This window comes from Uloborus diversus, chromosome 2 (assembly GCF_026930045.1).
Source record: "Uloborus diversus isolate 005 chromosome 2, Udiv.v.3.1, whole genome shotgun sequence".
NCBI lineage: Eukaryota > Metazoa > Arthropoda > Arachnida > Araneae > Uloboridae > Uloborus > Uloborus diversus.
In genome coordinates, this window is record NC_072732.1 from 132,606,496 (window position 1) to 132,634,437 (window position 27,942).

At 30.7% G+C, this 27,942-nt stretch overlaps 1 protein-coding gene across 1 annotated transcript; it reads left to right on the plus strand.

Annotated features, from left to right (window-relative positions):
- LOC129217343 (ESF1 homolog) lies at window positions 1–27,516 on the plus strand. The gene is made up of 13 exons (XM_054851627.1): window positions 1–54; window positions 5,192–5,978; window positions 6,855–6,938; window positions 7,908–7,970; window positions 8,171–8,343; window positions 8,598–8,903; window positions 14,158–14,371; window positions 16,372–16,512; window positions 19,171–19,304; window positions 20,121–20,163; window positions 21,092–21,135; window positions 24,625–24,732; window positions 26,238–27,516. Exons 2-13 carry the CDS (start codon window positions 5,204–5,206, stop codon window positions 26,424–26,426), a joined length of 2,274 nt encoding a protein of 757 aa, XP_054707602.1. The 5' UTR covers window positions 1–54; window positions 5,192–5,203; the 3' UTR covers window positions 26,427–27,516.
- The last annotated feature ends 426 nt before the right edge of the window (window positions 27,517–27,942 follow it).

The following is a 27,942-nucleotide window of genomic DNA, read 5'->3' on the forward strand; positions in this document are numbered from 1 at the left end:
TACGTTTTTGTTTACTGAAAGCACGTTCAGCACATTGTCCCCGACAGCTCAAAGGTCTGTTAATGCAGTTTGTTCTTTAAATTTCCCCAAACAACCAAGTCAGATTGACTTGATTCACTCACCTGTTTCATTTTTTTATTACATGAAGTGAGCAATATAGGTAAACCTGCTGTTGAACAACATAGGAGTGACTTCTTTCAGGCTAATCCTAGAAGGAAGAAAAATTACAACTTCTATAGAGATATTTAGGATGATAAAACATCGTCGCCTCAGAGCAACAAAAATAACAGTAAGATATCCTACTTTTGCTCTGAGGTCACGATACATAAAAAGACTAGCGGTAAGGTTCAAGAACCGATTAGTACTCAGAGCATTTATCTGAAGTCAGAATCTTCAGCAAAATGTTTCTAGAAGTGATCAATGTGAACAAACTTTATTTGCTTATTCATAATATATTTGCTTTATCTTTTGACTTATAACATATGTGTAAGAATTCTAGAGCTAAAACTCATGGTAGGGTGATAGGAGATTCACCAAATCTCATACAAAGTGTGACATAACTTTTGCAGTGAAGCTAATGTTGCTGCATTAACACTAAAATTGACTAAATTTTTAAATATTTGTTAAGTTCATACTTATCTTTCTTAAGTTCATCGTCAGTGACTTTTTAAACCCGGGGGGGGGGGGGGGGGGCGTATTTTAATTTACATTTGTCAGAGTTGTTGAGTTATCTAAAATTTTTAACAAAAATCTTTAATGGCTTTGAAAAGTGCAACTTAAATTTAAGCCTTCATCTATGCTAGTAATCTTGCTTGTTTATTCTTGTATATCATCAGGATTCCAAATAAGCAGCGCCAGTCGCATTTTGCTATTAAAAATTTCAGTTGAAGAATGCAGTTTTACGTTTAGTCTTTTGTTTTTTAGTTATTTCTTTTAAAAGTATTTTTATATATTGTACAGAAAACTTTGCTTAATGTATTTAAATTATTTTAAAACTTTACCAAAGGAGCACATTTTGGCTGCTAAAAAGCGAAAAAAGCTGAATGCCAATGATGCCTAAATTTTACATCCTTTTTTTGAACCCCAGTTATAGCTTACTAGCAGAACCCGCACAGCAATGCCAGTGCTAAAAATTGAATGGAAGTCCGTTGAACAAAACAAATTGACACCCTCTTCCCCTCTGATGTGAAATGATTGTTTTTCTTTGTATAAAACGCGTACACACCTTTCCAAAAAAAAAAAAACTACTTAAATTTCTTTGAAATATAAAATTTTTCGTCAAATCATTAAATTAGATTTACAGTTGCTTTAAAACTCTATTTAGCAAGTGAAGCGGTTTTTACTGCAATTTAAAATATTTCGCCAAGTAAACAAAAAAAGACATGAAATATCTTTCAAATGTTAAAATAGTTCTGCAGCTCTATTGTTTATCTCCAAACTTGCCCAGCAACCACGCTATAATAATCCATCCGTCTAACGAAAAGAAAAAAAAAACATCATGTGGAACATTGAAAAATCATCGTCAGAAAAAAAGAAGAAAATGTCATACATTTCACTCGGATAAAAACAAATCAAAAGTTTCTTTTCTTTCAAAACAAATTGCCAAAATAATAAATTACATTACCGGTTTCCTTAAAAATAATAATCCTAGAATGAACTGCTCAGAACCTAACGTGCCAAGCGACCACGTTACCGGAACCCAGCCCTTTTGTGAGTGAAGCAGTTATTTTTTCTTTGGCAATAATAAATTTTTCGCCAAACAAACAAAAATGTATAAAATCACATTAACAGTAGCTTTCAAATCTTTATATATTAAGAGCTGCGTTGCCCGGCTTGCCCGGTCTACCTTGCGAACAAAAATTGTGTCAAGTGACATATATTCAACATTTAATTAAAAGAATAACTTAATAACTTAAATAAAAGAAGAAAAAAACACCATTCAAAATTACTCTTCCAAACAATGACGACAGATATTAAAATACTTTTAAGAAATTAAAATGCGCAAGATGGGTTTTAAAAGCGTAACCATGGAAACATGAAATAAAATAAGTTTGAGAAATAAGGGAATAAACAATGGATCCAAAAAAGCGTAACCATGGAAACGCAAAAATAAAATGATTGACAACCTGAATCAAAATGACATGTTTCAAAATTGATTTAATGGGCAATTCCATGATAAGGTCAACCAGATGATCAAATTTTCAAAATTAAAATTTGTAAACAAATGAATTGTCATTTTAAAGGTAAAGAGTTGTATATTTTGAAATGCCTGTCTAAAATTTGATCACTTTAGTTATAAATAAGTTACAGCAGGTTAAACCAAGGTCAACATCTTGAGTATTTTCAAACCATATTTGGAGACTTTCGAAGAAATTCTGTTTTTTCCACAAAATACATGCCAATATTATGAATTGAGATGAATAACCATTTAAAGATACAGAGTGTTGCTGGTGATGTTGCAAAAATGTGTCAAAATATAATTCATTTTGATTTGTAAAAGATTTCCTCTTGGGTACATTAAGTGTTTTACGTCCAACACCAAAATGGGCAGTTAATTATGCTTAGCCAATAATTTTAAAGCTACATACATGTATTTTTGGATACAAAGTAAGATTTTCAATCTCTTTGATGTAACCTATTTTCATTTTGTAACAAGTGAATATTTTTTACAAAAATCTAGGTGTTGGACGTAAAAAAATTTTACGTCCGACACCGTTACATTCCTTTAAATAACATATGTTTTCAACTGTGTTTCTCCTTTTTTTGCCTTTATTTCAAAGTTAAGGTGAAACATACCTAAAAAAACAACTTAGTGAATTTATTGTATATATATTTAGGGTTGATAGGGGTAAGTAGGACCCCTTTTGAGAAAAGGTGTGTTGAATGAACGTAATACAGTTGATTAAGATCAATTTTGTCAAATTTGCCAAAACTATAAGTGTAAAAAGAAATTAGAAACACTAAATGATTGCATCTATATAAAATTGGCAAAGGAAGAACCATTATCAACATTCAACACATATAAATCTTGATGGTTTTCTTTCATGTAAGTTTCACAAATAACTAATCACCAGCTTTTGTAGCTGAACTATTAATTCCTACTAAGTCATCATAGTTGACTTGTATATCACTAATACAAATATTTCATCAAAGTTGCTTTTGATTTTCAAATCCTCACTGTTGGGGGGGGGGGGACTACTTACCCCATAGTGTGGGGACGTCTTATAGCAAAATTTTACGGGGTAAGTGGGGCCCCTCCTCTAAAACAGTTTTTAATAATATTTTACTGAAAAATTCTGACTGCAGTATGCACTTTAAGTTAAACTGTACATGAATGTTTAATGATCATAAAAAAATAAATGCTAACCGAGAAACACTTCTTTGAGAAATGCTGCTTAAACGCGCCAAAAAATATTGTTCAGATTTTTTTTTTTTTTTTGACTAAGTTCTCTGACCTAGAAAAAAATTCCACTTAACCCAAATATATGCAAAACTAATCACTATGATGAACCATGACATGATCAATGTAAAAAAGTATAAAAACCTTATGGATATTTCAGTTTTTGGGGTGTGACCCACTTACCCCAGTGTCCCACTTCCCCCATTCAACCCTACTTTTGAATTAACTGTGTAAATTTTGTTTCAGTATATGTAACCTATAATTAGCATATTTATAACTGTAATCATTGTTATGTATTTACATTTAAGAGCAATAGTTTACATCCAATACGAACAATTTACGTCCGACACCAAAAATTTACGTCCGACATCAAGCTAAAAATATTTTTTTAAATAATTTTATTCCTTATAATATCATTTGAAAGCTGTGATATATGCTTCAATCATAAGTGTACTTTAGAATTATGCTGTTTTTAAAATTAAAATGTAAGCCAATTCACAGACTTTTAATAATTTTTAAGTGAACCATCAATTTTACTATTTGTGTGTTTACGTCCGACACCAACTCTTTAAATTTTTTTAATTTATACTTTAGGGATCTATTTTGAAAAACTAACATGATTTTTTATTCAGTGGGATGTAGTAAGTATCTTGTAAATAAATTTGATCATTTTGGAACAGTTTATATTTGGTAAATAGAATTAAAACTGAGAAATTTTTCTTCATTTTTTACGTCCGACACCATGGAATTGCCCTAAAAACGCTTGTAACTCTTTTCCTTTGAAGATTGAAACTAATTTTTTTTGACCAAAGGTTGAGAGAGATCTGGAGTAAAAAATCTCGCTTTTTCCAATGCTGTCAAAAAGAAAACTGTGGGACAATTCCTTCACTTTTTATTGATAGATTTAATAAAGAAAGTAGTGCCTAAATTTCAGCTAAGCCTAAAAAAGTTCGAGTTAAAAACGCAAATTACTCCCGCCGTAATTAAGTTAGAGCATTGAAATAAATTGTTTAGAATGCAGAAAATTCTACCCTTTTTAACGATGTATAATATTAATATGTGCAAGTAATTTTTCACCCCTTTAATAGCCAATAATAGGCAATTTACGTGAAATTTTGGCCTAAATTTGAATAAAAAAAGAACTATTTATCGATTTTTTCGAATTATAGCCTATGTTACTCAGTAAGAAAGCACCTTTCATATAGTGAAAGAATTTTTCAAATAGGTGCAGTGGTTCCGGAGATTACCTTAAACATATAAACACACAAAAATCCGCCCTCTCTCTATAATATTAGAAAAGATTAGAATCAACGATTAAAGCTACTGAAGTAACACCTTGAATAAAATTCTGAAATGATAGACTGAAATTTATGTAAAATTAACTTTTAGTATCTTGAAGTAATGAGTTTTGGTTAGAGAAATTTCAAAGGAAAAATAATGTTTCAGAAAGATAAGAAACAATATTGCAAAACCTCATTGCAATCCTTAATTATGAATTGTTTAGTCAGGCACTTTTTTTTTTTTTAAATTTGTTTTAAAATAATCATTAAAACTTGTTTTTCAATGTATTCTTTCAAAAGAAAAAGATTGAAACAATTAAGTTCATTATTATTGAATCATAAAAATGAGCTTTACATATGAATTTAAACACATGTTTTTTGTAATTCTGTTCCTATTATTACATGCTTATTTTTGGCAGTAAGAAATTTAGCATGCCGTTTTGAAAAGAATTACATGATTCAACACATTATTTTGTAATTTCATTTATGTTTATCTTTTTTAATTTGTCAGTTTTTCAGAGAAATGGATGAAGTACTGAAGGATGAACGTTTTAACCACATTCTCACTGATCCACGGTTTAGAAAAATACCTAGAAATGTCAGCAAAATTAAAATTGACAAAAGGTTTAAAAATATGTTTAAAGATGGAAAATTCAAAGGAAAAAGTAGTGTAGATAAAAGAGGCCGTCAATTGAATTTAACTTCATCCGAAAACCTTAAGAAATTATACAATATCACATCAGAATCATCTAGTGAAGATGAAGAATCAAGCTCCAGTAAATCTAAGGATCAAATAAAAAATAAGAAAAGCAGTAGCATTTCAGAAAGCAATGCTGAGCAAGGTAAAAAAGTGTCAAAATTACATAATGTTTCTACAAATTTGGAATCTCAAAAACTCAGCTCATCTGATGATGACAATGCTACTGAAACAAAATCAAAGAAACAAGTAAAAAAGAATGAAGACAAAAACATAAAAAATTCTTCAGTGTTTGTTGATAAACAAAAGGTATTAATTACAAAAATCGATGAATCTAGCAATGAAAAGTTATTTGTATCAAAATCTTGTGTTAAAAATATATCTAAATCAAAGGAAAGGAAGGAGAAAGATGACACATTGAAAAAGTCTAATCATAAAAGTATAAAATCGCTAAACCAACCGGATCGAACTAATGGAGATGAGAGATTTCAACTGGGTGATAATTTTAATGTGAACGATAGTCACATTCAAAGTAGCTGCTCATCATTGAAGAAGAAAAATCATTCATCCTTAAAGCTCCTGAAAAACATTGAAGATGATGGTAAGTTTTTAAATACAAGTTGTTTTTTGTTTATAACAAAAATAGAAAATTTAGATTTTGTAGTAATTTGAAAGTTTCAAGATTATCAGGAGGGGTGATATCAGGGTAGAAACTCATTTCACAAGTAAGAAATTTCTAATGTGAAATAAAGCAAACTACTTTTGATTTCCATTAACTTTGAGGTTTTTTTTTTTTTTTTTTTTTTTTTTTTTTTTTTTTTTTTTTATATTTGTGATCAGAGGTTAACAATCTTAGAACCAGGCAGGCCCAGCTCTTGGGGTAGGCGACTTGTGCTACTGCCTAGGGGTAGGAACGGTAAACTTTATGAGTGCAAAATGTAAGCTAAAAAATGAAAAACTAGAATTTATTCCTTAGTTTTTTTTTTTTCCTTTGCAGCTTAAATTGCAGCAATACTTGAGCATACATGTACATTGCAACATAGGTGTGTTCAATGATTTAAGAAAAAAAAATATTGTTAAGACCCGGGGGACGGCACTTGTCAATATCGCCTGTGGCTGCAAAACTTCTAAAGCCAACTCTGGAGCCAAGCAAAAATAGTTAGGTTCCGTTCTTATTTTTCTGAATTCCAATCTAACATTCCAAATAAATTCTTTAAACTTACATAGCAACAAAGAATTATTTTGGTTAAGAATGTCCTTAAGGTGTGGAAGAGAATTTTAGTAATTTTTAATCATATGAAAAGATTATTTTTTTATTTTGTATTTGTTTCAAAAACATCAAACAGATAACTTCAAATATAATGTTCTTTAAATTATGTCTTCTACCTTATTTTGAAACTTTTTATTTGATTGCAATTGTTCTTAAATATGTTTACTATTGCATTAACTATGAATGTTTAATTTTTACATGTTTCAGATATCTATTCAAAGAAACTACAAAATGTTGGTCATAGAATTTCCAATTCCTCTGATGAAGATGATTGTTCTGATAGCAACAATGGTAAATATATCAGTACCCTTTATAATTTGTATTTAGGTTTGATTCAAAACTATTTAGACCATACTGTCTTCCTTTTAATAAAATTAATTAATTGACTAAGCAAATTGCGACTTGATTTCATTTTGTACAAAATTTTGTATGTATTGTATAAGGTTTATAATTTTTATTATAGAAACCTGTATTTCACATATTATGATATGCTTGCTAAGACATCATTTTAATGTATATTGTTTAATTTTAGTCTCCTCACTCAGGGGTGCCCCCCCCCCCCCAAGGCAAAAGGCACACTCCCTAAATATTGCGGAACCCCCTCCCCCAAATGAGATAAATGCCCCTTAATGCAAACCCCCCTAAAAATTTCAATGACGCAATCTGTGCAATGCCCCTTAGGCTGGGCACCCCTGCCTCACTTAACAGAAGATATGATTCCAGACGTAAAGACTCAATTTAGTTTTGAACGAAAGCAAGTCAGAAAACACATGATTCAACTGTTTAAGTTTATTAAAATGAAATATGTTGCGATTTTTTTTGCAGAAAACATAACTAAACGTCGTTATTACCAAGATTTTCAAAACCCTATTTAAGAAATAATAAAGTGATATGATGTGAGAAACTAAGTACATATATTAAAAGATGTCTACTCATTGCAATGTTGCTTTAAAATTACGTAATCCTCTTTTACACATGCAAGTAATGGAACAACTTTTCTTCGTCAGGAATTATGATATTCCTGGGAAAAGGTTCAATAAAATATATTAGTGGTCAACAATCTGAAATTTTGTTTTAATGTATGGCAATACAAACACTTACTTTAAACTTGTGTGAAATAAGATTTTTATATTAATTAAATTTTTGACTTTTAATGTTTGCATGGAGAAAGGTAGAACATATTTTAGTTATTCTTTTATATAATTTATTTTTATGGTAGCTTAATGTATTTAAAATATTTTTTGTCTCTGTGTAATAAAGGTGCAAATGAAAGTTCTGAAGATAGTTCTGATACTGATTCTGAAAGCGATGATGCTAATGAAAGTAAGTTTTGCTTTCATATTTTATTTCTGTTTAAGGTGTGTGGCAGATTATAGCATTAAATGTTGTTTTTCTGCAAGCTGAATATTAAGTCCATATTCTAAGTTTAAAACTTATAAAATAGTTATGACATTGGATTCATACAAATGTATCCATGTTTTAATTAAATTGTTTGACCTAAATAAGATGTGTCATAATTTTAGATGAAGACTTTGATCACCATTGGGAAGAACTGAATGAAGATGCTCCTGATGCTGATCAAATTACCAAAAGATTAGCCGTGTGTAACATGGATTGGGATAGAATAAGAGCTGTGGATCTCATGTCAGTCTTCAACTCTTTTAAACCTTCAGATGGCTGCATTTATTCTGTGAAGGTTTGATTCAACTTAAATTTAAATTTTCTGTTAATGGTTAGAACATCTTTGTGTGTATTTTTTGTTGTATGTAATTTTAAAATGTCGAAAATTAAGATGTGCATTGTGTTTTTGCAGCTGTCCATTGCCATCTAAGTTTGTGGTGTTGTTTTCCCTTCTTCTCATTTGTTATTACATATTTTTTTCACTGTGTTTCATTATTCATATCATAAGAAACATGGAGTCAATTCTTTAGTTTTTCTTTTTTAAATTAGATATATCCCTCTGATTACGGATTGAAGCGCATGGAGGAAGAAAGACTTCATGGGCCTCCTGAACTAGTTGAAAAAGTTCTTGGACCTGATGAAGAAGAGAAGGAAGATAAAAAAGGTCAACGATACAACAGAGAGAAGTTGAGACAGTATCAAATTAATCGACTGAAATATTATTACGCTGTTGTTGAGACTGATTCACCTGAAACTGCTAATTCTTTATATGAGCAGTTAAATGGAATGGAATATGAAAGTTGTTCTGTTCGTTTTGATCTCCGTTTTATACCAGATGATGTAACGTTTGATCAGGTAAATTGAACACTTTTAAAAGAGTATATCTAAAATATTTGTAATGTTTATTTTACTAAGATATTTCCTGAGTGAAATATAAACTATAAAATTGTTTGAATTTACAAAATTTTAAATCGTGTACAACAAATCTTGTGCTCTGCAAATCTACATTAAATAATTTTGTAAAATTTTCAAAAATGTAGTTAATTTTTCTGGACTGATGCAACTATTCAATGAAAACTTAAGCATTTGTCTTAAACTAGGCTTTATGTTAAAGCAATTTCAAGTTACCGCAAAACTACATTGACTATACTTTAATCAAAGGTTGGTACTTTTAAAATTTGTCTTACCCTTTACTAGGGATGCACCGGATATCCGGTAACTATCCGGTATCCGGCCTATCTGGCTGATTTTTTAACTATCCGGAACTATGAGGTATCCGATCCGGCAAGCCACTCCGGATCCGGATATCCGACAGTTTTTTGCAGGATATCCGGGCAGTTATCCGGTAAAAATGCGAGAGATATCCGGGGTTGATGTGGGGTTATCCGGTATGAAATGAGGGTTTAATTTTGAATTTACTTTTGCAAAAATTCCAGTTAAAGCTTTCACTGTTTCATAAACTTTTCAATGATGCTTTCTCTTTTAATTGCTGCTTCAAAAACGACCATTCCTCTTCAAACCTAGCTTCTGGCATTCCCCCGCGCCCCCCCCCTCTCTTCGCGAATCTGCTGACGATATGTTGCCAATAATTTCTCCCTCCCTCTCTCACTCTTTCTGCTTTAACACGCTGAAGTGAAAAGTCGACCTTGAAATGGTTCATATCAAAGTGCTTGAAGTTGGAGGAGCGGCCGTGTTGAAAATTAAAATATAGTAAAGTTCCGACTTGCGGGAGGAATGCATTCCACTACTTCTCTCGCGTAAGTTGAAATTTAGCGTAGTAGAAAAATGTATGAATTCGGATTTTTAGAAACACACTACAAAATTCTAGGCATTTGTAAACACCTCTCACACTATTTTGAACCATTTCGTAACTATATATTACCGTTTCTTGCATAAAAAAAGCTGTATTATTCAACATAAAATTCTGTTATGATGTACAAAATTAATGGTCAATGGGAGAGAGACATGTAAATAAAACAATAATATAGTTACAGTGTATTAATAATTTAATAATGCACGCTTTGGTGCCATTATATCTCATGAACATTAAAACAAAGAATGAAAGAAACTAATGAAAAATGCGGAATAGTTGCACTGAAACAAAGCAATGTTTAGAGTAGTACGGTGTGGAAACTTCCGTTTTCAGTGATACTAAAAGGATGAAGAACCATCAAGAAACCAATATGTAGGGACCAATGACGTAGTCGATGCTTGCACCCAGCACGCGCAGTTGTACAAACAAACTATTTTCGAAATTATATTTGCTTGTATATTTCTACACATGCTAAAATCCTTTCATTGTATTCATTTATATCCAAAATTTTGTGTTGAGTTTGTATTTTTTCCATTTTTAGTTATCCGTAAAAGTTTCCTCCCCCTTTTTTAAATTATTCCACTTCCGTAAAAATGAGTTGAAATCTACCTGGAAAAAAAACCATCCACAAAAAAAAAAAAAAAAAAAAAAACTCATAACAAACGTACAATTCATTTTAATGAAAGCATGACACATTTTATAGGAAGGAGAAGGGAGGGTGGCAGATCGGGCAAGCGAAATTCGAATTCTCAGGCTTCAAATAATCTCTATATGAACTAAAATTATAAATAAAGAAAAAAGGGAGAGAGCTTTTTATTATTTATTTTTTTTCAGGTCGAAAAAATCTGTCGAAATAAAACAATATTTTAATGTTTCATTTTATATATAGCACAATTCCTAAATTAAAATATAGAGGCTCTAAAAAAGTACATTTGAATGTACTTAACATGTTTTTAAAGAAATGATATGTGGAACAAGTTTGATTTATTGTTTTGAAACAGCGTTGTAGAAAAATATGCGAATATGCAATGCAATCGAAATGCAGGATATCCGGCCCGGATATCCGAATCCGGCAGGTAAGGGGGCATCGGATATCCGGTATCCGGCAAAATCACTATCCGGTGCATCCCTACCCTTTACTACTAAAGCTGCTATCTTTAATATTGTGTTACAGTTGCAACTTTGGAACTGCAGTAGAATCTCGAAAATCTGAGGTGATTGGGGCTCATCTCGCCTCGAATTACTGAAAATTCGGATTATCCAGAAAATTCTTTCAGACTAAAAATTTACATTGTTCAGAAGACATAAGGAGAACCACCTTTTACTTTCTTATATAAAGAAAAAGAACTAGTGTTTTCACAAAAAAAATTTCGCACAAATTTCACTTTTAATAAAAGAATTTTGACTTCTTTTTCACCATATCGGCCTGTATTTTTTGCGTGCAAATTTGTAGGCAACCTAATATGAATTTTGACTGTGCTGGAATCAATACAGTGAAACCTGTATAAGTTGACCACTCGCGATGCAGTACTTTGGTGGTCAACTTATAAAGGGTGGTAATGATTTTTTTTTGTCATTTCTTGCACTATGTATTCATTTTTTGAGTAATTCACCCTTATTCTTTCTGTTCAACTCACTTTCATTGTTTAACATTATTGAAAGTGGAACAATAATTAAAAATACTATTCAAATAATTTTGTTATTTTTTCCTTGTTTTTAACTATATTAGACACTGCAGTTTTAGAAATTCCATATGTGCCGACTAATTTTCTCTGGCTTTCTCCATTTTCAATTAATTTTAATATAATATTTCATACTTTTTATTAATCTCAAGTTCAACTAACTTTCTTTTTCAAGCCTTTTTTTGTACAACTTATAGCACAAAGAGCAATAAGCGCGACTCTCCCAGTTCATAAAGTCAAAATTAAAATCTCATATCTCTTAATCACTTGCACCAGAAACATGTAACTTTACTCATTAGCAGGCCCAGATCTGCGTACCCACAGTGGAAGGGACTTTCGTCCTTAAAGGGGCTAATGTCCCTAGAAATTGAAGAAAAAATGGAAAATAACCAGCACTAAGATTTATTCACTTTACAAATAGACATTGCTGGCCCACTAGGGTCTACGTATTTTGCTGCAGGGGGGGGGGCCAAAATGTATAGATCCGGACCTCCTCTTTTTAGCACAATTCCTGTATTGCCACAGCATATTGCAACTGAAAGAAGAAACTTTGAACTTTTCTACTGACACCTATTTTCATTGAACAGAGTACAAAAAGCTATCTCAAATAGAACAACAAATGAAAAACAAGTTTGGAGAATAAAGAGCAGCCTAAGTTTTATGCTGCTGTTTAGTTAGTAAAATGCTAGTTGGTCATCAAAGCATTAAAAACATTTTTGGAAAGCTATCAAAAAAAAAAAAAAAAAGAGAAAGAAAGAAAGAAATAATAATAATAATAAATAAATAAATAATAAAATAATTTGCTGCAGAAAGTTAAAAAAAATAAACCAAGTGGTCAACTTACAAATGTTTTTTTACGATACTCCAAACCAAATTTGGTGCATATTAGTGGTCAAGATAGACAGGTGGTCAAGTTACAGAGGTTTTCCTTCATTATACGTAGGACTCGTTCCTGACAAAAGCGGTCAACATAGACAGGTGGTCAACTTTACAGGTTTTACTGTATCCAGTTTTGTCTTAACGTCTGTATCTATGCTCTTACGCGAGTATGTAATGTATATATCTGGCTTAGCACATAAATGGTTAGTTGCATAATGCTTAAATTTCTTATGTACTATTCGTACGGCGTCAAGTTGTGAACCTACTTTTTTGACTGCTATTGTCCAAAAAGCATGTTTACACGTTCTTTGTGGCAAACCAATGCTAATTTTAACATATCAAGTTATTGTTTTCGACGCATGTCTTTATCCATATTTTGTGGTCAATGAATATTTCATTCCATTTAGGGAGTGTCATTGACACCAAGCTCTCAATGCCTTTTTATTAATATTGATGTATGTAAGTAATAAGTTTACAGTAGCGAAAGAGTTCTATTTTCAGATTCTAATGAAAATCATTTTTTAGCAACTAAAAAATTCAACTTAAAATGTCAATAAAAAGCACCTCAGATTAAACGAAACCTCAAACTTACGAGACTCGGATTTTCGAGACTTTACTGTAGTTCGTCAATGTGAAATTGATTGTATTTCTAAAAATTTATTGGAGTCATTGTTTCCTTCAAATTTTTCATTGTTTTTAACTAGCATGGGCACTGTCAACAGTATGATGCATTTTTTATTAAAAATTATCATAACATTTTAATCAAATTTTGAAAGAGCTTACACTTGTTAACAGATGTTGTAATGCAAAGACTGTCAAATACCATAGTTGTATCACATTTTAAAATTCATAAATTAATTGAACGTTTCAAATCAAACCTAGATTGACTACTGCAGTGAAATCTCGTTACAACAAATACCAATAACACAAAATATCCATTACAACAAACAAAACGTTTGGTCCCATTTAAAAACTCCTTAAGATAATGTATAAAAATTTTATTTTTAATGAAACAATTTAAAAAAAATCTTTACAACAAAATGTGTTGTATAATGTGTCTTTATTGCTATTTTGGGAAATTAAAAAATGACTTTCGCAAGTCGTTACGTGAAAACTCTGTACTTTCGAAACAGAGCCATTTAGGGTAGAAACCTGCTCATGCTGAAACGTAAGCTGATGTGAGACACCAAAACCCACTGTCTAGCAATTCGCAGTTAATTTCTGCGTGTCTAACGTCAGGCTCCCTGCAGATTTCGCTTGGGGGTCAGCAAGATTTCAACTTTTCCTGTGTTCAGTAAAGTCAAAGTGACTTTAATAAATTAGAATCTTTTATAAGGTCCTCTGGGATTAAATCTCTTGTACAAAGGAAAATAACATCTTTTAAGAAGACGGCCAATGAATAAAATGTCACTGTTCAATATTTTCCTCCTCAATATTTTTTCAGAATAAATGCTGTGTTTAGTTGTACTTTAGATCGATAGTAACGGTAAATGCTGCATATTGAATTATATTAGAATGTAGATTTGCAAAAATAACCCTTTTATAAAGTTAAAGTTTTAAGGCAATTTCGTTATAACGAAAAATTGTATTGGTCCCTTAGAGTTTGTTGTATCAGGATTTCGCTGTATATACTATATTGCATATTGTAAACTAATAATGAACAACAGTTTGACTATAGATATATGTTTATTTTACCTTATTTTTGTTATTGTTATTTAAATTATTATTTTAACAGGAACCAATCAGTGCAGAAGATAAAGTTCCGGATCCAACAGAGTATAAACCAAGACTTTTTGTTACAACTGCACTTCAGCAGGTAAAAGTGAATCTTACATGGGATGAAACTGATCCAAAACGAAGGGAAACTCTCCAGAAAGCATTTACAGAACCTGACAGTATAGAAAGAGATATCAAAGATTATCTAGCATCATCTTCTGGAGAAAGTGAAGGTAATAATTCATTGCATGGTTTTTGTTCAAAAGCATAGTGTGTTTGGATTGTTATGATACATAAGTATTCTCTGGAGTAACTTGACTTCTTTGTCTCATTTTGAAAAATTAAATTTTGCTTTTTTCTATAAATAGTGCTTTCCTTGCTTCTCTTGAGTTTATTTGGACTTTATTAAAACTTTGGTTTATGAAAACTCTTCTACTTGACAATTCTTGCTAAAAGAAATATGGGATCTGGTTTACAATTCATTTATTGCAATTTTTATTTTTTTGTCATTCCCTTAGTAAGTTTTTATTTCACCCACTAGCTTCTTTCATTTTATGTTTAATTGGTTTACCTCATCTACAACCATTTTGTTGTGTTTAGGTTCTTTTTTTTTTTTTTTTTTAGCTCTTATGGTTGGTGACAAAAATGAGTTACAGTTGAACTCTGCTAATATGACTTCTGTTAATACGAAATCACGGCGAAAACAAATATTTTGTAAATTAAGTTTGGTTTACTATTGAACTACATAAAAAATATCATGGGATATTACGTAGAACAAAAAGAATAAACAAAACTTCTGACCTCTTCACGGAAAAATTTTCTAATTGAATACTTTCTTTTTTTCTTTTCTGATACTTTGTGTCATTGCAGAAAGCTCACAATGCATTCCTAATTCTTTGACTAACTTCCTACCTATCTTTTAAGTTATCAATTGGTGACAGCTATTCTACCTTTTCCACTGAAAATTTTAACTGACAATGACTGTGGTTGATGCAGCCCCCTATGCATCCCTTTCTCATTGTCCCAAAGTTCAAGCTTTTTAGCTCTCAAAAGATGCTTTGAACTGCATTGGGCTAGGCTGTTGTTAGAGCCAAGACATTTCTCCGCCTATTGCTATTCTGAGAATGAAACTGTTGAAACTCATACTGTTGCTATTTACCTTTGAACAGGTTGGTCTACTTGGGGAAATAAAACAATCCATCTTTTCATTTCGGTATTACCACCTGTTCCTTTCCTCCGCTCCATTATCACTTTTCTTCAAATATGTTCATCAGTTATCGCTAATACAATTTAACATAATAAAAATTCCTGTCCCACATATTTTATTCTGCCTTAGAACATCAATAAGGCTAAGGCAGGTTATTTCATGTTGTAACTTCGTTTATCCTTTATAGTTCAAGAGAGACCAAAATCCGTAGTATTTATCCTGACAATCTATGTTTTTTATGAATTAAATGCTGCTTTTTCTGGTAATCCTATAAAAACCAACAGTAGGTGGCATAAAAAGGAAAGCACTATTTGCTCTTGAAACGTTAGACATATAAATGACTAGCAATGTGTTATGTTTTTTAACAAATACATGCATAGTACATTATACATATGCATTTGATCTTCCCCAATTTACATAATCACGATTGTTAAGAATAATGGCTAATACAAACAAATTCATGGATTTTTGACATTTTGTATTAACAGAGTTCAACTGTAGTTCTATCTTCTCTAATTTTGAATTTATTTAGAAAAAAACCCTCTTAATTAAGCATGTTACATTTATAATTTGTGCTTCTCACTCAAAGGTCTCAATGATTAGATACTTTATCATATACATTTACATCTGTAATCTTTTATGCAAATGAACATCTTAAGCAAGCACTTTTCGTAAGTTCTGATCTGGAAATCTCAAGTAATATTCTTAATTATTTGTACAGAGTATTACTAGCTAAGTAATATGCATGTTATCAGTGTGTCAGCAGAGCTGTCTGTGATTATGTTTTGGTTAACATGACCTGACTCACATACTGCCTCTCTAGAGGTTAAATATTTCCCTGAATTCTATGCTGTAATATATAAATTCGTTTCAACAAAATCACATTTTTTTTTTCTCTAGTGCACCTACCTATTTCACATGTTCTCACCATGTGTTTAGTAATAAACTAAAATTCTTTGTTGCTTAAATTATTCATGTTTTTTTTAATGAAAATACTAAATGAAATATTCCTAATAATCATTTCAGATGAAACTGAAAAATTTGAAAATAATGAAAAATTGAGTACAGATGACAGGATTGCCAAATACAAGGCATTGTTACAATCATTAGAAGAAAAAGAGAAAAACGAAGAAGAAAAATATGAGATGGAAATAACTTGGGATCCAGGTATTCAGAAAATTTATTTTGCATCAATTTTTATTTAACACGGGTATATACATATATTTAAGGCTGATTTTTTTAATGAAGTCAGATAATAAAACTATTCATAAAGAATATGATAATCTTTTGCAATTAAATGCAGTTTTGCTTAAGAATTGAACAATGTAGAGTAATAAAACACTCTGCCAACACAATACTAAGAATCCTGTTCAAAGTATTGCTATTTCCTGTAAAGCCATAGAGTTTGTCCTTAACATGACAAATATTTAGCATTCTAAAATAGGGTGGTATTTGTTTGGTGCATAATTTTTATTTTCTATCAATTCCTGTTTACTTTATTAATTAATATTCGACAGAATATAACTGAATATGAGGCATTGTAAAAAGAATGTTTGAGTAGTACTTCAGTTTTTAGAAAATGCTGAATTTGCAGCTATGAAAGGGTTGAATTAAAAAAACAAAATCTTAAACCAGTAAACACTCATCACCACGTCCAAATGAATAAATTAACTCACTTGCTCTCAATTTTCTTCTTTGATAATATGACCAATGATAGGAAATACACTCAAACCTGTTTTTGTTCCTGTGATTTTTTTTTCTTTTTTGTGCAGTATATGATAATTTTAATCAAATTGGGTTTCAGTTGACAAACTTATCTTTAAAACCAGTGCTTAATGGGGTAATTTTGACCAAATATTTTGTATGCAATTTTTTTTCTTTTTTATGCTGTCCCTATCTACTGCACAAAATTGTGGCTCGGATACCCCCAATAGTTTGTGTTTGTATGTGTCGTTTTTTCGAGGGAGTGGCGAGTGCTTTTGCTTGAAGAGTGCTTTATGTGAAGACAAGTTTCCTTTTGCTTTAACCTGTGGCAATAAGATTTGTGACATTTTTAAGAAAAACTGCATGCTTTATGAAACTATGAGTCAAACATGAGGGGGGAATTTGGTAAGACTTCAAAAATTGGTTTCAAATTTACAGCCCCAATCAATGCATGTCCACTGCATGGCTCCAGGGCAGTAGCCTGTGGGTGGCATTAGAGAGCAATGTCCTACCTTTTGTGACTGATGCTCTACCTATAAAATTACACTTAAAAATTTTCAAATTCCAGAGGGAAAGTCCCCAAAGCTCCCTTTATGTAACGTCAACAAAGATACTCTGAAATTGCAATTTAAGAACTTTCAATTTCTAAAAATCTAAAAATTTCGAGGAGAGTATAGTTTTTCTAAGGTCATCAAAGGTGGCTCAAAATCTCATTTTTAAGACTTCCAATGTCCAATAGTTGCCTTTAAAGAGTTCCAAACCCCACCCCTTCCCCAAACGTTATGAAATATAGCCAATAGTAGAATTTTAATGAAAAAAAAAATTCAGGGGAAAGCCTATGAACTCGCCTCTGTCTAACATTGCTAAAAGATTGTCTAAAGTAATGGGGAAATGCTTCAAATCCCATTATTTCGCCTAATGTTATCAAAGATGGCCAACTGAGTTTTTAAGATTTAAAATTTGCTAGGGGAGAACCACCTAACCCCCCTTTTACCTAACATCTTTGATGATCGCCAAAAATTGCTGTTTTGGAAATTCATTTTCAAAAGACTACTGGGGAAAAGTCTCTGAACCTTATTGTTTCCAAAGATGACATCAAAGTGCTATATTTAATACAAATCTTTTGAGACATTTCCATGGGAAGGCCTCCAAACCTCTCCTCTCCCTAACGTCACCAAAGTTTGTCTGGAATTGTATTTTGGAACTTCTATTTTGAAAATTCTGTAGGAAAGTTCCCAATGCCCTTCTTTCTACTCATATCACACAGATAGAATACAGTTGTGTTTTCAAGAACATCACTTTCAAAAATTTTTCAGGTGATATTCTCCTTTCCTTAACATCATCAAACATGGTATTAACATTTTTGAAACTTCAATTTAGAAAAATTTCTGCGATGAGTTTCTTTAATTCCTATCTTTCTTCCAATGTTAGCAAATTTTTTCTTGAGCCACATTTTAGATTTTAAATTCGAAAAATGTACTAGGAGGGACATTGAATATCCTGTCTACCAACATCACCAAAGATTGTCTATGTGTTTTTCGAGCTACTTAGAACAATTTTCTGAGGCAGAGCCCCCTGTGACCATTTCTGTGCAAAATTATTCTACGTCCAAGATAATTGTGCTAATTAAAGATTTTGCTGCGAAAAGGAAGTAACTCCAAATTTCAATTTTCAAAAGGTCAATTTTTAAATTTGTGAACTTAAAAACACTATGTTGCATGTTGCTGGTTTGAAAAATTATGCACCAGAAAATATGTAAAATGGCTTTTTCAATGCACAACAATCTGATTTTGGGAGGTGAGGGGGGAGGCCCATAGAATAACATACCTCCTTAGACCCCCGAAGAGGTCTAGCCCCCTCAATAATTTTTGCAAGTCGCCGCCCCTGTGATGTGGTATGCAAAGCTAGTACTTGGTGATCGGTATTGTTTTTTTTTCCCTTTCTTTTTTTTCCTTAACAATGTTATGTAACCTGCATATGTATCCTTTAATTTTGTGATCAAATAAGCGATTTAGAACTGAACACATTGTTTTCATTTTACATATAAGAATTTTCTATACTTTAACAGTCGAATACTGAAAGTGCTAATCATTTTTCTTTCATATTTTAATACTGTAATAGGTTTAAAAGAAAAAACAGAAGAAATTGTAAAGGAAAAGTTGGACAAAGACAATCTTAATCCATTTGAAGAAATGTTAAAGAAGAAAAAAGAGAAAATAAAATTACGAAAGAAAGGGAAAAAGATAGAGGATGAGGTAATGTGGAATATCATTAGTCTAAAATGATATTGTTTTCCCTCCCCAAAACTTGCCGATTATTTCCATCTCTCCAATATGATTATCATATTAACAAGCGTTAAAATAAAGTTAGAAATTTAAAATTCATCAATTTGACTGCATATGATTTTATACACCTAATTTAATGTAAATATTGGTTTAGTTTTTGAGATTTTTCAGATATTGTGTTGATATGTCTTAAATCGATAAGTATCTGCTTTGTTGATCCTTATCAATTACTTAATGTTATTTAAGTGCTTTAGTGTTCGTGGGAGCACTACTATACTAAACCAATTTTTCATTTGCACTTCTATAAACTAGTTCTGTATAGGGTTTACCATTTCTTTCTTGCCACAGGCTGCAGAAAAATCTTGTCGCAATTATTGCTGGGTAAATACATTCACCAAGATCTTTAAGAAGGAAAATAAATGATATTGTAAGTAAGTTTTGGGTATAGAATTAAACATTGGCATTTACAATTAAAAGTACTTGTCAACTTCAGTTTTTTCACCTGAAAATTTGGCCATTTATTTAGATTGTTGACTTTTAGAAAAGCAAAATTGGTTTCTGTTAATAACTTTTATTGTTATCTTTCAATGAATACCCATGTATTTTACAAACAGATTTTGTATTTTAAAAGTACATCATACAAAAACTTTAAATTTAATATCTATTTACGCATTTGAAATTTAAAGATGTCCTAAGCTTTTCCTGTCCCTTATCAATCTTTCTTAAAGAAATATATAGTTTTTTCTGCACACACTACATGTTATTCTTGTTCGATTTGCTTTTTAGGGTTCAGATGAAAGTTCAGGTGAAGAGAGCTTATCACTTTCAGGTTTGTCCTTTTCTCTTTGTTTTTGGTATTCATGGATGTATTTGACATAGCATGATTAAGTAAACCTTAATTCAGAAAACTGAATCATCTTATTGGTCTGAATAACATAAAATTCATTCATTTAATTCAATTCACGATTTATTTAATGACTTTTTAAAATGTTTTGTTTCTTAAGGTTTTGAGTGCATACCTTTGTAGAGGATTAAAATTAAATGCATTTGTTTTTTTCCATCATTTGACTATTATTGCATAAACTGTATGCAATGCAGATTTTTTAAACATTAAATTTTATTCTTAAATAAAGTACATTGCAATAAAAATAGCTTAAAAATATTATATTGTCTCCTCAGGGCAACAGTAAGATATCTTAGCGTTATTTCTGGGATTAGATGTCTTACTGTTGCTCTGAGGCGATGATATGCTATCTAATCCAAAACCAATTAAACCTACTATCATCCAAAAAATATTATGTTAATATTTTAAATTATCTTTTATGTGAATTTCTTTCTTTTCTTTTTTGATACTTTAACTCCTTGAAAGAATGCTAAGTTTTACCAATTGGAATGAAATAACTTTCTTTAAAATAAATAATGCTGTTCAAATACCCATTTATAACTTACTTTTAAGTGGGTTCATGTATGACAATAAATGTATAGGTGACACAGCAAACAATGTACATAGAGCACAAATAAGGAATTGACTGCAGACACTTGTTTTGGGATTTCTAAGAACAATTTTTTCAATGCAAGATTGCTTATTTATGCTTTATCGCTCTATGCGGTTTATGACAGTTTTTTTTTTTTTTGCATAAAGGTATTTAATAATTTTTAATTAATGTATAGTTAACTTCTTGCTTTTTGATTGTACTTAAAACATCCTGTTATACATTTTTATGATCCATTAACTGTATTGTTTTTTATTATTACAGGGGAAAAGAATATGAAAAATGATTTTGAAGATAAAAAAGCTTTGGTTTGTATCTACTTTTATTTTTGTGAGTAAATTGTATCGTTAGAAGCTAATAATTTTTGCGTTCGCTATTAAAATGTTACTTAAAGAGGGCTTTGACTTTTAAAAAGAGGTCTTAAGTATTAAGATAGTGTTTACTTCTGTTTTTTTTTTTTATTTCTTTTCAATTTGCATTGCCCATCCTGGTTATGTTTCATTATTCAATCAGGCTTGTGTCAAAAATTATTAATTAAAAAAATAATCATTCGTCCTTATGTTTATTTAATTTTTAAATATGTAGCTGGTGTTTTTCTTACGTTCCAAAAGTATCAAACTCTTGCATGCAAATAGTTTCTTTTATCAGCTTATTGGTCTGAACCAGGATAAATTTTAAAATGGCCTCTCCAAGTAAATTTTTTCATTGCAAAGAGGATATTCATTTTTTTTTTTAATTGTGGTTTAGCCCTGTGGTAAACATAAAGCAAGTAGGAAAAGTGGGGCAAAGTGAAATGTTGAAATATTTACTCTGCTTTTAGCGCCACTTATCTAGTAATATTTTAACTATATAGTAGCACGTGTAAACTATTCCAGTTAAAATACCACTGAAGATTAAAGCATATGATAATACAGGCAATTTTGAAAAAATGATGCCCATATTGTAATATTTTGTTGCAAGTCAAAAAAATTTTTTGGTATTATTAAATGATAAAGCTCTTGTAATTAACATTTGAAATAATAATTGAGACTTTCTAATATTTGGTGCTGTATTTTTTTATTTATTTATTTATTTTGTTAATGTCAAGCTTAATTGTATTTTAAATATTTTGTTCAATTAGACAAGTGCATGCAGGGCAAAGTGAAATAGTTAATTTCATTTAGTTATTCAATCATTCATTACATCTCTTTCATTCATTCATTACATATTCTTTATTAATTAGTTTATTAACATACCTTAATTTATTCAGTAAATTACTGCCCATTAGCCAGAGCTAAAGCAGAAAAACAGGCTTCCTTAAGAGGTTTTCCATCTCCAGCTCAGTTACTTTCCTATGCTGGGCTGATGAGTGCTAATAAGCACGAAACTGCAGTCCTCGGCTGGAAATGACTGAGCTGGCGGTGTATTTCATACCTTAACCCATTAAGCGCCAAGTCTCCCATTTTGGGAACCTTCAATTAATAATTTTTTCTTCATCAAGTAATTAAGATATCATTTTCAATTTTTTTAAACCGAATGATGAAGAACCAAACTTTATTCCTAATTTTTTCAAAAAGGTTTGGAATGTAAATTCTTTTTTAAAAAAATTTTAAATTTTGCAAAAATTTCTTGTTTTTGCATTACACGGGAAAAAAAATCCTTAAAAATAATTAATGCAAATGTAGGAAATTCGAAACATGGAATATGAAGCTCAATAGAGCTTTTTTTCAAATCACAACAAACAGGGGCCAAGAAAAACAACTTAAAGGAGTTTTATTGAACTTTATTTACTGAAGTCCCAAAATGGGAGACTTGGCGTGTTCTGATTAGCAGAGATAGTCATGTCTAACCCATTCTGCATGAATGAACTCTCCCCTTTTTTCTGTGGAAGCCACAGCCCCTTTTGTATTTTCTCACTGTAAACACTCTTTTGTTGTTCAAGGTCAAGAGCAGGTGCTTTTATCAAAACAAGTGACATTCCACTCGTTTAAAAAAGTTCTGGAATAGCAGGGGTGCCATCCCTCCCTAAGGAGGATGACGCATCTCGCTGAATTTCTACAGATCACGAAAGAGATTCCTGTAAAAGATCAAAATTCCCTTAAAAACTATTAATCCCAAGCTATAACCGTTGATAATTCCTTAATGTCAAGCATGCTGGACATTTCTAAAAACATTATAATGATGCATAAATCGTGTCATCAAATATGTTATGAAGCGGTCGAAATGTTAACTGTAAAAAAACCCTTGTGTATAATTACACAAATACACCGTCATGGAGTCCAAAAAATCTTAGTTCCATTTTATAAGATACATTTTATATAATGCTTCATGTCATTGTCATTTACCATTGCTCGATCCCCCTACATGGTTAATAGAAAAAAGCTACCTCTTATCTTTTTGTGTATGAAAATCCTAAGCCCTTTTGCTAATAGGTAGTAAAATGTTTGAGAAAAGTTCCATTTTGAACAAAAATGTATAAGGAATGAAACAAGAATGAAAACCAGACCTGGAGTGATGTACGAGCAGAGCGGGGGGGGGGGGGGGGAGACGTCCTTAAGGTGGTCGAACGGCTAAAGAAATTAAAAATAACTAGCATACTAATACTTATTAACGTTGTAAATGTACACTGCTAGCCCCTGGGGCTGGCCTCCACAGCTTTTGTTGCAAGGGGGCCCACAATTTATAGCTTTGGGTCTCATGAAAACTTAAAAGTTCTACATTTCAAAGCTTGAATATGTTAAATATGCACTTAAAGTACCAAAAACTAGCTGTATTCATTACATAAAAAGGATTTTAGGGCTTTCTAATTGGATTTAGCCAGAAATTATTCAAGTATCAACATAGTGACAGGGACATGTATGTTATCCCCATCAAACGCCATGTCTCCCATTTTGGGACCATACCATATCTCTTAACCTAATAAATATTTTTTAAAAATTTCAGCTACATATGATTAGAGATGTGTATTGGACATCCAAACACATGAAAACTAAACTATTTCCAATGTGGTTCATATAGCGGCGCTTAATGGGTTAATTTAGTAATTAACTTATTTATTCATTCACTTATTTTCTTATTCTTTCACTCTTTTATTCACTCTTTTATTTGTCCTCATACATAAATTGATTAATTTATTTAATTATTTTTTAATTTTTTTCAGTATTTTTTGATTTATTCATTCAACCTTTTATTTACTGGTTCATTTGATAAAGCACATTTTTGTTATCGAATAGAAAATATTTCATTTCTCACTTTGCCCCATGAAAAGAAAAAGTGAAGATTTTCCACTTTTCATTTTTTCAAAGCAAAAATGTACTACCGAAAATAAAAAAATACTATTTCAATGCAAGTTTTATAATAAATACCATGTTCTTTCTTTATGTACTTTAACTTTAAAAATAAATTTCCAATTTGTTAATTTTGGAAAAGCTCAGTCATCTTAACTATTTCATTTTGCCCCCCCCCCTTTCCCTTACTAAACTATAGTTTTGTTCATGCAAACTTTATAAGTTGTTGTACAGTAAGTGTTTTTATACTTTGTTTCTAAGAAATGGCATGAACATGAAAGGTTTTGGCTTATGCTCACAGACTCAGGTTCACTTTCCCGCCAGCCATGGTCGATGCAGTGGGTAACTTGTAAATATGGTGTAAAATAAAGCTATTTAAAGACACTGTGTTTCCCTGCTCTTATGAACAACACCTATAACAGCCATGGTTTAGATTTATGTATAGCATTTGACTTATAATGAAAGCATTGAAATTCATCTGAGAAAATATTTATTTTAAAAGAATTTTTGTTGTTGAATTTCTTATTTCAGGCTGAATTAGCTTTGATGTCTGATGCAAAAAAGATTGATCTAGCCAGCAACAAAAAGAAGAAACGAAACAAGAATAAAATTAAGACAGAAAATTTGGATGATTTCCAGGTGAGTCTCTTATAATAGTAATAACAATAATTAAAATACTTCAATTATTTTTCCCCACACCTTAAATGAACTCAACTAATTCCTTTTGCCGTGACTACTAGACATGAATGCTATTACAAAAGGATAGTACATTAAAGGTATTAATTGAAATAGCTTTAGATATAGAAGCTTATTTCGACAATATTCACCATTCCAAATTTTTCATAGAGAAACATATTTTTCCTCTGTAAAGATAAAAATGGTTTAAAAAATAAATCACGTCAATTGAGTGATGCAAACAAGTTCAAGACTAACTCAGAAAAAATCTGTCATGTAGACCATTTCATGTTAAAATTATTTTTTCATATGATAAATACTTTGCTTGACTGCATAATTCTAAAAGCATTTTACATATGGCAGGTAGTATCCAGTTGAGCCTGTAATGATATAATCACTGTTTTGCAGTTTCTACTTTAACCCTAAAATATTTTTGTAAACTAATTTACGAAGTGCCTTTTCCACTAAATAAACTTTTTTCTTTGTCTGCACTTTTCAGACTGCATCTATGCCCATAAACTAATCCTGTTTTTCTTTTTAAAACCTATTCCAGCTAGCTGTGAAGGAAGGATTTTTTTTATTTGCAGTTCTCGCCATTTAATGATAGTAGTCCTTCAACTAGTTAAAAACAACATAAAGTACTTAAATACTTTTGAAATCAAGGACTCAGACATAATTGACATGCATTTTCAATAATTAAAATAAAAACAAAAGACAAATTATAGTATTCCTCTTAGAATTATTTTATGTAGGTACCATTTCTTTTTAAATGTTTAATCTTATTTAACCTTAAGATAGCAAATATTTTCAATTCTGGAGAATCCTATTGTTTTCTTTTGTTTAGTTTTGTATAGTATTTGCTTAATGTGTCTTTATATCACATAGAGTATCATAAAATGTTAATATTTAGCAAATTTTCAATTTCTCATTTTTTAACTATATTTTTCTACTTTGTTACATAGAGGGCCAACTGCCTAGCTTTCCTTTTTTGCCTGTGTTTATTTCAAATTAGTAATTAAAAAAAAGTAGTCAGTATTAAACATCTTAGCATGCATTACATAATATTTTGAACAGCAGATAAAATTTTTAACAAAAAATAGAAATAAATCACAAAATGTCATTCCTTGAACATGCTAATTTTGGTCAGATATTACAAATTGAAAAAGAAGAAAATTTCATTGTTTTTTTTCAAATAAGTTGAAAATATAACAAGCTTGATTTATTTCAATGTAATTCATACACATATTTAGTTAGTTTCTTAATGGGAAGTAGTTTTACAGACCTTAGAAAAGAAAGGTATAACATTCTGTTGCTAATCAACCATAATTATTATCCCCTCCCCCCCTTTTTACTTTATATGCTTGAATGTTATATATTGTGTTCAGAATCTGTAGTGTTAGACATTTACATTTGTTACAATGTGAATTTCAACTACCATGATCTAACATTTATTTTCTACAATTTTCTAGTGCAATGTAAATGATCCTCGGTTCTCTGCAATATATTCTTCGCACTTGTATAATATTGATCCCTCTGATCCTCATTTCAAGTCAACTCCTGGAAATATGGCTTTGTTACAAGAAAAACAAAAGAAATTCAAGAATGCTGGAACAGACTTTGAAATGAAAAATGCAAAAAGGGCTAAGCACAAAATATAGCCAACAATGTAAAATCTGTAAATACTTTTTTACTATGCAATTAGCTACACAAAACTACGTTAAAGACATCAAAAATATTTTATGTTCATTAATATTTACAATCATGGTACTTTATGGCTTCTTGCAAATTATTTGTGGGAAAAATTGTTGTCTTTTTGGTAGAGAAATAAACAGATATTACATCAGGGTTCATACACTTGTGGTTAAAAAAAATTCCCTGACTTTTCCAGGTTGTTTTTTAGAAAATTCCAGGTTACTCGCTTAATTCAAAATTAAGTTTAAATAGCAATATTTTCAAAATAATTAAAATTGTTTAAAGTAGCAATGCGGAAGAACTGAAACTTTTCTCCTTAGATTAAAAAAAAAAATCTTGGATTTGTTTTCTTTCCCAAATTTTAAGTTTTTTTAAACACTTTGTTCAAATTTGTTTTAATTGGTTTACTAATTGTTAAAAAAAAAGTGCTTTCAATTTATTTTAGCGTTTTTTCGATGTCATGTGTCATGCGTAATATTACCCTTTTGCTGTAGTTGTGCAGCAATCTTTTAGCATCTGCTTTTGGTGTTTTGATTCACAATACTTATTTTTATTTTCTTATTAGTATGTAACACAAAACATATTGAGCAAAATACAAAGCTTTTTTTCAGTATAAATATGATTAACTTGTTGCATCGCTCGCCATACCAGAAAATGCATAATAACAAAAATCAACATCCGCCGATTATAGGCCAATGCCAATAATCTTTTTTTTTTTCTTTCGCTTATTGAAGAATGCTTCCATTAAAATTTTTCTTTTCTAGAAAATAATTGATTTTTAAAAATTCATAATTTGTTGTACATTTTATGTTATTTTCAATAGTTTACATAGAGATAAACATCCAATTCTGTTTTTGGAAGTTTACGTCTACTTCCATCATGCAAACGACTAAATATGGCGACTAAGTAAAAACTTAAGATAATAAGTAGATTTTTGAATTTGTAGCATAAAAGTAGTTATAAATAATTAATAATCCTTAAAAAACTACAGTTAAGACGAAATAGTTTTTAGCACATAAGGATCTAATTAGAATTTTAAAAAAATGTTCTAAAGATAAATTTTTGCATTTTTCAAGAAAATAATTATGAATTATTCGAAAAAAAGGCACATTTTGCATTGTTTTCAATACTTTGCATAGCAATAAACATCCAATGCCGTTTTCGGGAACTTAGGCACTTGAAAAGTCTTGTGTACTTCCATCTTGGGAATGACCAAATATGGCGGCTGCGTCCAAAAAAAAAAAGTAATTTTTTGAATTTATAGCATGAAAACAATTTAAAAATAATAAATCTTCATGGAACTACAATTCAGTTGAAAAGTTTTTGGCACAAATTGCAACCAATGCAATGATGATAAGATTAAGTTTTAAGAACAAACTTTTTCATTTCTCATGGGCGGATTTAGAACTAAGTTCCTGGGAGGGCAGCATTTTTTTTTTTCAGCATTATCAGTTGTATTGATTACAACTGGCTGGATTTAGA

What these genes read in the sequence shown, in the direction of transcription:
- LOC129217343 (XM_054851627.1), top strand. Translation starts at nt 5,204, where the DNA reads ATGGATGAAGTACTGAAGGATGAACGTTTTAACCACATTCTCACTGAT. An exon ending in TTGTTCTGATAGCAACAATG is followed by an intron (nt 6,939 to 7,907) that starts GTAAATATATCA and finishes TGTGTAATAAAG; the next exon opens with GTGCAAATGAAAGTTCTGAA. An exon ending in AAAATTTGGATGATTTCCAG is followed by an intron (nt 24,733 to 26,237) that starts GTGAGTCTCTTA and finishes ACAATTTTCTAG; the next exon opens with TGCAATGTAAATGATCCTCG.